Below are 13,450 nucleotides of genomic sequence, written 5' to 3'. Positions count from 1 at the left end.
AAAAAGAAAAAAAGAAAGAGGCAACCAAACCAATAAACAAACCCACCAATGAAAACAACAACTAAAATCTGCACTAAGATACACATAAAACCAAAAACAAATAAAACACAGAAAGCAAACCCCAAGTCTACAGTTGCTCCCAAAGTCCACCGCCTCAATTTTGGGAATATTTTTTGTCTATTCAGGTATTTCACAGATGCAGGGTTAATCAAACCAATTGTGGGGATTTAATCTGCTGCTTCTGAGGCTGCACAGGGAAATTTCCCTTTCTCTTCTTTGCTTGTACAGCTCCTGGTGTTCAGGTTTGGTTTTGGCCCCACCTCTGCATGTAGGCTGCCTTAATGCATCTGTTCCCTGCCTAAACAGGAGGGGGTTAAAGCAGCAGCTGATTAGGGCTCTGTTGCTCACTCAGGCTGGGGAGAGGGAAGGGTACGGTAGTCATATTTGGAATGTGGGGAGAGCCTGGGGCGGCAGAGGCTGGTGTGAGATTGCACCAGCCTGAGGCACGCTGTGTGTTCTCCTGGGGAAGTTGTCCCTGGATCACGGGCCCCTGGAGATGGCGGGCTGCACAGGCTCCCTGGGGGGTGTGGGTAGTGACCTGGGCTCGCACACAGGTTTCTTGGTGGTAGCAGCGGCAGCAGTAGTGGTCTGTGCCCATCTCTGGGGTCCGACATGATAGCCACAGCTTGTGCCCATCTCTGGAGCTCACTTAGGTGGCACTCTGCCATCTGTGGGCACATGGAGCAGGAAGCCTCTCTCCTCGTGCACCCCGAAACCATGGCCTCTTGCTTCTCCAGCAGGTCAGCTTTTTCCCAGACTCCCTCCTACCAGCTGTGGCACACTAGCCCCCTCAGGCTGTGTTCACGCAGCCAACCCCAGTCCCTGGGGTCTGACCTCCGAAGCCAGAGCCTCTGTTCCCAGACCCCACCCCCCCAGCGGGTGAGCAGACAAGCCTCTCGGGCTGGTGAGTGCTGGTTGGCACTGATCCTCTGTGCGGGAATCTCTCCGCTTTGCCCTCCGCACCCCTGTGGCTGCGCTCTCCTCCATGGCTCCAAAGCTTCCCCCCTTCCGGTCTCCTGTTTCTGCCACTGAAGGGGCTTCCTAGTGTGCAGAAGCTTTTCCTCCTTCACATCTCCCTCCAAGAGGTACACGTCCTGTCCCTATTCTTTTGTCTCTGTTGTTTCTTTTTTCTTTTGCCCTACCCAGGTATGTGGGGAGTTTCTTGCCTTTGGGGAGGTCTGAGCTCTTCTGCCAGCATTCAGTAGGTGTTCTGTAGGAGTTGTTCCACATGTAGATGTAGTTTTGATGTATCTGTGGGGAGGAAGATGATCTCCACGTCTTACTCTTCCTCCATCTTGGAGGTCTCTGATGCTATTTCTAGAGTACATAAATATTGTTTAAAGTAGAGAATTATGAGTATATGATTGTTTCCTGCAGGTGAAGTTTACTTATTAGGCACTCTAGAGAAAGATTCCTAAATATATTCTCAGACATTACCTTTTATTAGAAACTGTTTTGTCAAGCACTCTTAAATGAAAGGATTTTATTCAGATGAGAGTGAATCTAAAGATGATTTATCAGTTTCCTTTTCTCTTACCATTTAAACATCTGACCCAAAGAGATTGCAACCCAGCTGAGGTCAGTCCAATAGGTAATGGAAATGCAAAGACTGTAATCCTATTCTCTTCCCCAAAATCTGTTGTTCTTTTTAACAAATCAAAGTTAACATAATACTTACATTTTTTATCAAAACATTATGCATTTTTATGAGAAAATTAACACCTCAAATAATTTGGCACTCTAATTAATTTTGTTTATGTTCCACTATTATCATTAAAGGTAGTTAGCTTGTCAAAATCTGGTTCTTTCTTCCCTCTGCTGTTACTGTTTTATATCCAACATCAATCTTTAATTCATACCTTGTCTATTCCATATATCAGCCTTCTGAACTCCTAACCCATTCCTGGAACATAACCTCAACCATGACATGATATAATATTTGTGAGGTCTTACCTGATATTATTCATCTCATGCTCCTTTGTGCTCCTAAATATGTCCCTAAACTTTTAACTCTCTCCTTCATCCCAAAGCCTGCCTTATGCCCTTTTTAAGCCACTAGAAAAAGTATCAGTGACTGCTCTTTTGATCTGTAGTATCTAGTATAGTACCTTGCACATAAAAATAATACATTTTATTAAAGTTTATTTCAAATTAGATCCACTCTATATGAAGTACCTATTTGATAAAGTATATATAAATAAACCACATGAAGAGAATTGCATCATCATTGAGAATCTGAGAAGACTATCTTTAGAATTATATAGAATGATTTTGTTTTATGACTTGGTGTCTTTCGTCTTTCGTTTCAGTTCTTTGTTTATTTTAAATCTGAGGAATATTTGTAATGCCCTGAAGGCATAGAAGTTATAAAATAATGTGCTTGTTAAATACATAGTACTTTTGTGGGAACACATGTTATTTTATCAAGTTGTGAGATAGCAAGATAGAAGTTCTTGATTAAAATTCATTTAGTGTGTTATCTAACTGAGTATACTTAAAAGAAAGCTTTGACATGTTGATCAGATTAAATTGAGTTAATCTCAGCTGATACTTAAGTTCAGCATTAGTCATGGATAATTACTGTCAGAAAGGATATGTTCTAGTTATTCATTTACATAATATGAGCTTTCTTTTGGATTGCATATGAATTAATTAAATTTCCTTTAATCGTAGCAGCTATATGCAACACACGGCTTCTAGCTAGTGTAAAATAGTTCATTAACTTCTAGAAAATGGCTTATTGGCCATTCTAATACAAATCTCTGAACTGGAGTACAAGCAAAGAGAGGAAAAATTGAAAAAGAGAGAATCAAGGAAAGATACTCATTGACCTAAATATACCATAAATGACCTCATTTTATAGCAGAGCATTCCTTCTTTTTTAGAAATTGTACTGATTTGGTTAGCCACCTCAGTTTATGACCAAAACATAAAATAATCTCTTGACCCAGTTGACCTTAAACTCATTCTTAGACAATAAAAAAATAAAATAAAATACTCCATTCATAAATTTTAAACTATTTGATAGCAAGAAACTAGTTGTTAGTAAGATATTAAGGAAATAAGGAAAATATAAGATATAAAACTGTACAAAATACAACTATATGAGTCAAATCCCTGTGCTATACTGGCAGCCCCACTTTGGACCCTATAAACATAAGATCAACAATAGGCATCAGTAGAAAAATGAAGAAAAGGATTTTCCAAAATGAAATCAGTCATTATTTTACAGTTGTAATTGACACAATTATAGAATTTCTTTTATTACTGTATTGTATTGAACACTAAAAAAGCAATTATGTAAAAGTAGAAAAATTTGCCCAATATCATATCCAATTAGCTAATCAATTGTGTTCATTTTTCCATATCCTTTCTTAGTTTCATTCAAATACTCGCTTGATTTTATCTGGTTTTAACCATAACATAAAGTTCTCACTTTTCCACTTAAGAATATTTCATAATTGTTTACCTAGTCTTTTTGTTTTTGTCGTATTTATTTTAATTAGCAATTAGGATTACATTAAGTCAAAGGCCCAAAAGTTTGATACCAGAAACCAAAATAACATCATCACTTGGGAAATTAGAAATATAAATTTGGGGTTCAATCTCAGATCTACTGAGTCAGAAACTCTCGGGTAAAGTGAAGGCTGAATCTATGCTATAAAACTTCTGTAGGCCATTCTAAAGTGCCACACTTCAAGAAATACTGCATTAAATATATTTTCCAAAATCTACTAAATATTTCATAGTAATTATCAATTATTTAAAGTAACACTACGTTGGAAAGATTGATTCAATAAATTTTATTGTCTTTTTTCTTATTTTTTGTTCTAAATGTTTTAGAATGTTTTCACAAAGATTATAATATGGTATCAGAGTGCAAATAATTTTAAGTTGCTTTGAAGAACAGTTGTTCCAATTTGCAGTTCTATAAAAAATATAAATTATTTTTTAAATTATACTATTGATAGTCTTGGTCTTTTTTTTATTTCAATTTTTCTAAATTCCACTTTGAAATACATGCATTATATGAAAATCAAAATGCCTAATGGGTTTTATTTATAAAAACAAATTGATTATTTAAATACTTTTTTATTTGTATATTTGTTCTTATGAAAATTAGTTACTTAAAAAAGTAATAATAATAATAATAACTAACATTTAAATGGAGTTTTACATGTGCCAAGACTTTTAATTTTGTTTTCAAATGAAGTATAGGTGATTTACAATGTTATATTAGTCTCAGGTGTACAGCACTGTCATTAGATATTTTTATAGGTTATACTACATTTAAAGTTATTATAGAATATTGGCTATATTCCGTGTGCTGTACATTACATCCTGTATCTTACTTATATTCTACCTAGCAGTGTGTACCTCTTACTCTCCTTCCTCTAATTTGCTTCCTTCTCCACCCCTCTCCGCACTGATAACTACTAGTTTGTTCACTTGTCTATGGGTCTGTTTCTGTTTTGTTATATTCATGAGTTTGTTTTATTTTTTAGATTCTACATATAAATGAAAACATAAAACATTCTTCTTTCTCTGTCTGACTTACTTCACTAAGCATAATACTCTTCAGGTCTATCCACGTTGCTGCAAATAGCAAAATTTTATTCTTTTTATGGCTGAGTAATATTCCATTGTGTATATACACCACATCTTCTTTATCCATTCATCTGTTGATGGACACTGAGGTTGCTTCCATATCTTGGCTGTTGTAAATAGTGCTGCTCTGAACATTGGGGTGCATGTGTCTTTTTTTTTTTTTAATTTATAAATTTATTTATTTATTTTTGACTGTGTTGGTTCTCCGTTTCTGTGCGAGGGCTTTCTCCAGTTGTGGCGAGCGGGGGCCACTTTTCATTGCGGTGCACGGGCCTCTCACTGTTGCGGCCTCTCGTTGCGGAGCATGGCTCCAGACGTGCAGGCTCAGTAGTTGTGGCGCACGGGCTTAGTTGCTCCACGGCATGTGGGATCTTCCCAGACCAGTGCTCGAACCCGTGTCCCCTGCATTGGCAGGCAGACTCTCAACCACTGCACCACCAGGGAAGCCCGCATGTGTCTTTTTGATTAGTTTTTTTTTCATTTTCCCTGGATATATACCCAGGAGTAGAATTGCTGGGGCAAACTATTCTTTTTTCTCCACATCTCACAACATTTATTATTTGCTGTGTTGTTGACAATAACCATTCTGGCAGGTGTGAGGTGATATCTCATTTTGGTTTTGATTTTCATTTTCCTCATGATTAGTGATGTTGAACATTTTTTCATGTTCTCTTGGCCATCTGTATGTCTTTGGAAAAATGTCTATCAGGTCTTCTGCCCATTTTTTAACTGGATTGTTTATTTTTTTGATATTGAGTTGCATGAGGTGTTTATATATTTTGGATATTAATCCCTTATTGGCCATATCCTTTGCAAATATCTTCTTCCATTCAGTTGGTGGTTGTTTCATTTTGTTGATGGTTTTCTTCGCTGTGAAAAAACTTTTACATTTAATTAGGTGCCATTTGTTTATTTTTGCTTTTGTTTCCCTTGCATGAAGAGAGAGATCTAAAAAACTATTGCTAATATGTATGTGAAAGAGTGTGCTTCCTTTTTTTTGCCCTAGGAGTTTTATGGTTTCCTATCTTACATTTAGGTTTTTAATCCATTTTGGGTTTATTTTTGTATAAGGTGAGAGAAAATGTTCTAATGCCATTCTTCTACATGTAGAGTTCCAATTTTCCATCACCAGGTATTGAAGAGACTGTATTTTCCCCATTATATATTTTTGCCTCCTTTGATATAGTTTAATTGACCACATGTGCATGAGTTTGTTTCTGGGCTCTCTGTTCTGTTCCATTGACCTATGTGTCTGTTTTTGTGCCAGTGTCATAGTGTTCTGATCTCTTTAGTTTTGTAGTGTCTGAAGTCAGGTGGTGTGATACCTCCAGTCTTGTTCTTTTTTCTCAAGATTGCTTTGGATATTTGGGGTCATTTGTGCTTCCATATAAATTTTAGGATTGTTTGTTCTAGTTCTGTGAAAAAAGTCATGGGTATATTGATAAGGATTGCACTAAATTTGTTGATTGCTTTATGGACACTTCAACAGTATTAATTCTTCCAATACATGAACACAGGATATCTTTCAATTTCACTGTATCATCTTCAGTTTCCTTCATCATTGTCTCATAGTTTTCAGAGTGTAGGTCTTCACCTCCTTCCTTTAAGTTTATTCCTATGTATTTTATTCATTTTAATATTATTGTAAATGGGACTATTTTCTTGTTTTCTCTTTTTGATAGTTTATTACTAGTGAATAAAAAGCAACAGATTTCTGTATATTTATCTTGTATCTTGCAGCTTTACTGGATTCATTTATTAGTTCTAATAGTTTTTTGGTGGAGACCATAGGATTTTCTATTATAGTATCCTATCCTCTGCAAATAGTGACAGTTTTATGTCTTCCCTTTCACTTTGGATGCCTTTTCATTCTTTTTCTTGTTTGATTTTGGTGGCTAGGACTTCAAATAATATGTTAAATAGAAATGGTGAGAGTGGCTATCCTTGTCTTGTTCCTGATTTTAGAGGAAAAACTTTCAGGTTTTAACAGTGAGTATGATGCTAGCTGTGGCTTTGTCATAATGGTCTTTATTATGCTTAAGAAATATTTATTCTATACCACTTTGTTGAGAATTTTTAGGACAAATGTGTGTTGAATTTGATAAAATGCTATTTTTGCGTCTATCAAGATGATTATGTGCTTTTTATCCTTTGTACTTTTAACATGGTGTATCACATTGATTTGCAGTTATGAACCAACCTTGCATCCTTGAAATAAATCCCACTTGATCATAGTGGATGACCCTTTTCATATATTGTTGAACTGAGTTTGTTTTTATTTTGTTGAGGATTGTTCAATCTATATTCTTCAGGAATATTGGCATGTAATTTTCATTTTGTCATGGTATCAGGGTAATGGTGGCCTCCCAGACTGAATCTGGGAGTGTTCCCTCCTCTTCACTTTTTTGGAATAGTTTGAGAAAGATAAGTACTAACTACTTTTTACATGTTCAGTAGAATTCTCCTGTGAAGTCATCCAGTCCTGGACTTAGAGTTGTCAGTAGTGTATTGATGACTGCTGTTATTCTTTCATTTGAAATACATTCCTCTGTCTTCTCATTCTGTTTAACTTTCTTTTTCTCTATGAAACTGGGTGAAACAGTTGCCTATCCCAGGCTTGATGGTGTGTCCTTGTGTGGGAGTGTCCCTATACACTCTACGTATGTTCAGTGGCTCTGGTGGGAGAGCTGGATCTGAAGAGAGTACAGGCTGTGTCCTTCCCTTGTGTGTCCTGCTTTGGTGGGTGGTAGCACTGGTGTAGCTGGGCCACAACCAGAGCCAGGTGAAGGTCAGGGCATCGTCTATGCTCAATAACCATTACTGCCCTATCTGGGGCAGAGTTGAGGCTTGAGGGGCTAGAGCAAGAGCCCTGAGGTATTTGGCTTTCTCCCAGGTGTGTTGGCAGTCTCCACCTTGATTTGGGATGTAGCCAGGGCTTGAGTACTTGGGGCTGCACTTCTGTGCTGGTTTCACTTTCCCCCCTGGTGTGCCCACTGTCTTTAGAGGCTGGCTTGGTGCTGCAGAGGTGGTGCCACACCACTGAACTGACCCTGTCCACTCTCAAGTGTGCCCAGGGACTCATGAGCTGGCAATGTCTACCTCCACACTGGACAGAGGCTGGGCTGGGGTCTCAGCCAGCTCCATTCCCTCCAAATGTGTGCAGTCTCATTGGCGATGACAGCCTCTGCCTTAGTGGCGAGTAGCACCGGAGCAAGATGGGCTGGAGCAGGAGGCCTTGCAGGCTGGATGTGTGCAGAGCACGTCCTGGCAGGCTGGCCAGAGCCCCAGGGAATTTCAGTCTTCTGCCTCCATGATGTGACTGGGAGTAAGTCTGTGTGTGTGCTCTTTTAAGAATGGAGTTTGGGGTTATTACAGCCCTCTGGTAAGCCCCACTGGTTTTCAAACCAGCTAAGAGGGCTCACCTTCCTGGTGTTGGACACCCCAGGCTGGGGCACCTAATATGTAGCTTGAATCCCTTGCTCCCAGGGAGAATCTCCAGGCCTGTGATATTCATTCCTCTTCTGTGTCCCTTGCAAGGGGTGTGGGTTCATGCCTGATCACTTTTCTCCCTTCCTATCAGATGCTCTGTGGATCTTTATTTATAGCCTTGGTGTAGAAGACCTGTTGTGTTAGTCCCAGGTAGATTTCAGTGAGTGTCACTCTACAAGGATTTGTAGTTTGATGTGTTTGTGAAGGGAGTTGAGCCCAGCCTCCTTCTACTCTGCCATCTTGATCTCTCCCTCACAAACCCTTTAATCTTGATAAACATTTGAGGATATATACTATTAGTCCTATTTTACAGATGAGGAAACTAAGTTATAGATATGTTAGATACCCACCCAAGGTCCTGAAGTTTGTAACTGGTGGAGCTATGATTTAAACTCTGGATCAGAAACCATGTTCTTAATCATTATGATGCAATCATGTAGGGAGATGGTTTTAAACCAACCAGCTGAAAATATACACTAAGTATCTAATAAAATTACTGTAATTTAAGTATATAACCTCTCAAAACTTTATTTTTTTGCAGTATATAAGTGTCACCAATGGTAAATATATGTACACACACATTTATGCATGTGTATATATATGAATATATATTATTCCTTGAGATACATGTATATATATTCCTCTCTCTCTCTCTCTCTCTCTCTTTCTCTCTCTCTCTCTCTATATATATATATATTTATATATATTTATATATGTATGTATGTATGTACAGTTTACTGACATTTTTTACTTTTCAGTCAGATAATGTTCTCAAAGAAGAAAAGCCAGATTTACCTATAAAAGCCTGAGTATTGAAGTTACTGTTTGGTTTTAGTACAAGACTGCTAGATCCACCTATACTTTTCTGATGCAAATGTAGATTGTTAGACTGAACAAGTAACAAGACAATCAAATTCTTCATGATTTGTTCATTTAGTCATGAAATTAATCAGTAATTGCCAAGTGGCAAAGGTCAAAACAAGAAAGGATCAGATGTTGGAACCCAGAAAGAAGTTTTCAAGACACTGTTTCATATTCCTATTCTCTCCTATTTCCTACATTATATGCATACATTTCTTTTCTCCTACCAGAATTCTGCTAATGTAAAGGTTGACATTTGTTAAACATTTGCTATGTGCCAAGGCTGTGCTTTCTGTGGACCAGTATATGTACTATTCCTTACAACTGTAGGAGATCATCTATACTATCAACCTCGTATTACAGATAGGACAACTTAGCACAGAGAAACAATTTATCCAAGGACATAAAGCTAATAATTGGTAGAGAATTTGAGTTCAGGCAGTTTAACTTTAGAGCCCTTGTCCTTAAGGACTGTAATACTCATTGAGTAGGGAGGTGAGAATTCAAGGAGAAATGGGAAAGAAGGGGAATATGTCAAGGGTATTTTGAAAAAGTTCACCTGCTGGTTCTAATACAAGTCCCTTCTCCACTGAGAACAACTGAACTCTGATTAAATTATATTTCTCTTAGATTACTTTTTTCCTTTTCCTTTTAAACTTTAACATCATCATTTTATCTGGACATATGAATCCAAGTGATTTTCTATTCTTTGTCCTCAGGATTCCTGATTCAGGATGGCCCTTTGGGATCTTGTGAAAACAAATACTGTGGTTTGGGAAGGCACTGTGTTCTCAGTAGAGAGACAGGGCAAGCGGAATGTGCCTGCATGGACCTTTGCAATCGGCACTACAAACCTGTGTGTGGATCTGATGGAGAATTCTATGAAAACCACTGTGAGGTGCACAGAGCTGCTTGCCTGAAAAAACACAAGATTACCATTGTCCACAATGAAGACTGCTTCTTCAAAGGTAAATACAGGGTGAGCCTAAAGTGTCACCCCTCTGTTTCTTCCATCTTCTCAACTAGTGCCTTTAAGTTTAAACTCTAGCACCACTTTATATAGCAAGTGTCTAAAAAAATAAAGAAAAAAATGTGAGCTTAATGACACTTGTGATCAGCAAGTGGATAGAAATTTACATGGATACAATTCTGAATCTCAGTCATGAGAACAAAGCTGGCCAAAATATGACTCAGAATTTAATATAGCTTACAGCATTGCACCATATGGCTTCCCAATCATGGCAGTTTTCTTAGGGACACAGAGTGGCCAATTCAGTCAACAAGCCAATTCCACCCATTGAAATGTACCTGGAGTGAAATTGGGAGAAGAATGAGTGCCAAGCCATGCTGTGAGAACATCTCACTTCTTCCTGATTAAAAACGATACCTTCATCTAGTACCACATAATTCAAATTATATGGAACCTGTAAATGCCCACTGAAATAACTATGAACTCATGCTAAACCCAATTAGTAAATCTGAGATGACAATAATTTAAAATTTAAAAGTTAGCAGTATTTACTTCCATGGTGCTCAAAATCAGTGGTAACTGTTTATGGAAAAGTACTGCTGAATTAGTAATTTGACAAATTGTTTTAACATGCTGGATAAATAAATCATTAAACATCTTTAATGCCTTTGATTTATTTATAAACTTATTTCTTGTTTATTTATTTATGCTGGAAAGAATATTTTTTTATTAATAGTCATAACACAGACTGAAATTATAAAGTGTTAAGTATATAGAACGTCCATCATTCAAACAGGTCAGTGATCAGCTTGATTTCTAACCTTCAATTGTTTCTACATCCCTAGCTCTCAGAATGTTGCTGAAGTATTTTTACACTTAAAAGCTCATGTGATATTTTAATTCTTAGCTTAAATGTATGGTAACGTAAAATGTTGTTCATTTGCCCACCGATTAAATTTTCTTTTTCAAACTTGGTAGAATAAAGTATTATTTCCAAGGCGATTTAAAAAAAGACACACAGCTTTTCAAATGAATTAAGATGGAAGGCTCTGTAGTCATTGTGGCTACTAGAAGCCCTTTGATATAAATGAGATAAATTACAAGAATAGTTTCTTTACCAGGGTGAATCTGTGCACCTTGATTATACGTATTGAAGAAATTGATAACATTAGATTATTTTCTTTTACCGAAAGAATAACAGATGCTTTGGTTTCAAGTTCTGTTTCTTATCCTCTTCTATCTAATCTATCTTATAAATAGCTAAAATTAACTGTATTAACATTGTGCTTTAATACTCATAAAATAATATTTTTCTGTCATTTTGACCTGAAATGGTAAGTGAAATTTTTACTATTCCATTGATGTATAGTATCATAAAACTATGCAAATAATATGCGATTAACTTAGAATTATATTCTAAAGTTGAGGTTTGGCCCAGCCGATTGATTATATGGAAATATACGATAATTATCATGTGAGGAAAAAAATCTGGAGTATTTAATGTTCTGCTTTATTGCTGGAGGCTTAGGCATAATGCAATGCAGTATGCAAATCAGCGTGGAAATAAATGAACTGGATATAGCGTGTAATGTTGCCTTCCTTATGAGTTACTTCATGAAACAATGGTTTAAAAATCTTTTGTCCTTCAGACATACTAAGCATATTTATTAGATCTATGATTGCTTCCAAAATACTTTGTCATCATACATAGTATTACAATTTAATTTATATTAACTGGGTGAGTTACCAGGGGTTAACACATTTCCCAGGTCTCAGAATTTGTGGGTCTTCTGTTTGTTTATTTATTTTGGTGTTTTACCTAATATAAATATATATGTATCTCATAAGAGGATTTTATTTCAGCAGGAAGGAAGTAAATAATATATAATAAAATGATAAATTGCTTGTCTTATTAGTGTGCAATTGGCCAAATTTTGGACATAAAAGAAGATTCTATGGAGCTGAAGGCCTAATAGTGTGATGGCTAAAATTAACTCTTGTGCTTGTGGATTATTCTTTCTGTGGAATTTCAGCAGTTTATATTGTTTCAAATAATGGCCCAAAGGAAGAAGCAAGTCAAAATATTATGTTCAAGAACTGCTAAAAAATTATGTTTAATTAAATATTTTCAAATAGAAAACATCAAAACAAGCAAAATAACAGGAATGTTTTCCTCCTTAAAATTTTTTTTCTACTTTTAGATATAATAAAAAGTGATTATGAAAACCTTATAGAAATCCACAAACTGGAACCTATAGGCCAAATCCAGGTCACTGCTTATTTTTTTAAGCAAAGTTTAAGTGGAATACGGCCACACTATTAGTTTAGGAATTGTTGTTGGGTGCTTTTGAGCTACAAAAGGAGAATTGAGTCATTACAACAGAGACAGTATGGCCTGCAAAGCCTAAAAAATGCTTTATCTGCATCTTTTCAGTAAAGGTTTGTTAACTTCTGATTTAAAAGATTGCTAATGCCTTAAAATCAATTTTAAACATATTCGCAGATCTTTATCATCCTATCTTTTTGGCTAGGGTGGTGAATACAGGGACCTACGTGTGTGGTAAAATTGACTAGAACACAACACACATACCCACACACAAATGGATAGAAGTAAAACAGAAAATCTGAGTAAGATCAGTGGATAGGGCCAAAGTTGGTATCCTGTTTATGATATTGTACTATATCTTGTTTATGATATTGCACTATAGTTTTGCAAAACGTTACTTACCATTGGTAGAAATGAGTAAAGGATGCATGGAATCTCTCTGTATTATTTCTTGCAATTGCAGATGACTGTATAATTATCATAAAATGAAAGAGTTTAATTTTTAAAGTACTGAAAAAATAATAACAAAAACTTTTAAAAAGTTAAAGAAAGGAAGATTTGCATTATTCATTAATGACTTGAACTTTAAGCAAAGTCCTATTTGTTTCACATATCATAAATTTATCAGATTTATGTTTAGTATTTATAATTAAGCCTGTATATTTATTCATCATTTTAAAATTAAGACTAGAGTCCAGATTAAAAACATTTATATCTATATTTATCTCTATATCAATACATATATCTATATTTATATCTAACCTACATCTATATATATCTTCTTATTATTTGTGTTAAATATTTAAATGTCTCTGTTGTATACTCAACATTTACTACTACTGACTCATAGACATGAATTCACTAAGAATTTTCTTTAGTGATTTATGATTTCTGAAACTATAGAGAAAACATACATCTGTGAACACAAATTTTTTTCTAATTTATTTCTATTCACATTTATTTGATTATGAAGAAACTGTCTACAATAGGATATATAATATTATAGTATTTGTTTATTGGCATCAAATACTTTATGATGATCTTTACCATAGAATCAAACTTTCCATTTTATATAATGCCTTGTTATTCACTGTGATGAGAGTTTTGCTTTAATTTCCCATCCCTCACCCCCAAAT

The 13,450-nt window shown here is 35.9% G+C and overlaps 1 protein-coding gene across 8 annotated transcripts in view; it reads left to right on the top strand.

Moving 5' to 3' along the window:
- The window catches only part of FSTL5 (follistatin like 5), a 771,595-nt gene that overhangs the window by 266,544 nt on the left and 491,601 nt on the right, over positions 1-13,450 (top strand). For all 8 annotated transcript variants that reach the window (XM_082391660.1, XM_082391659.1, XM_082391666.1 and 5 more), the window contains one exon: positions 9,738-9,986. In XM_082391660.1, the coding sequence (XP_082247786.1) occupies positions 9,738-9,986 (249 nt within the window). The remainder of the gene's footprint in view (positions 1-9,737; positions 9,987-13,450) is intronic.

This window comes from Balaenoptera borealis, assembly GCF_965194805.1.
Source record: "Balaenoptera borealis genome assembly, chromosome: 4".
Classification (NCBI taxonomy): Eukaryota; Metazoa; Chordata; class Mammalia; order Artiodactyla; family Balaenopteridae; genus Balaenoptera; species Balaenoptera borealis.
Note: the sequence above shows the minus strand (reverse complement) of the source record. Positions and strands in the feature narration are given on the sequence as shown.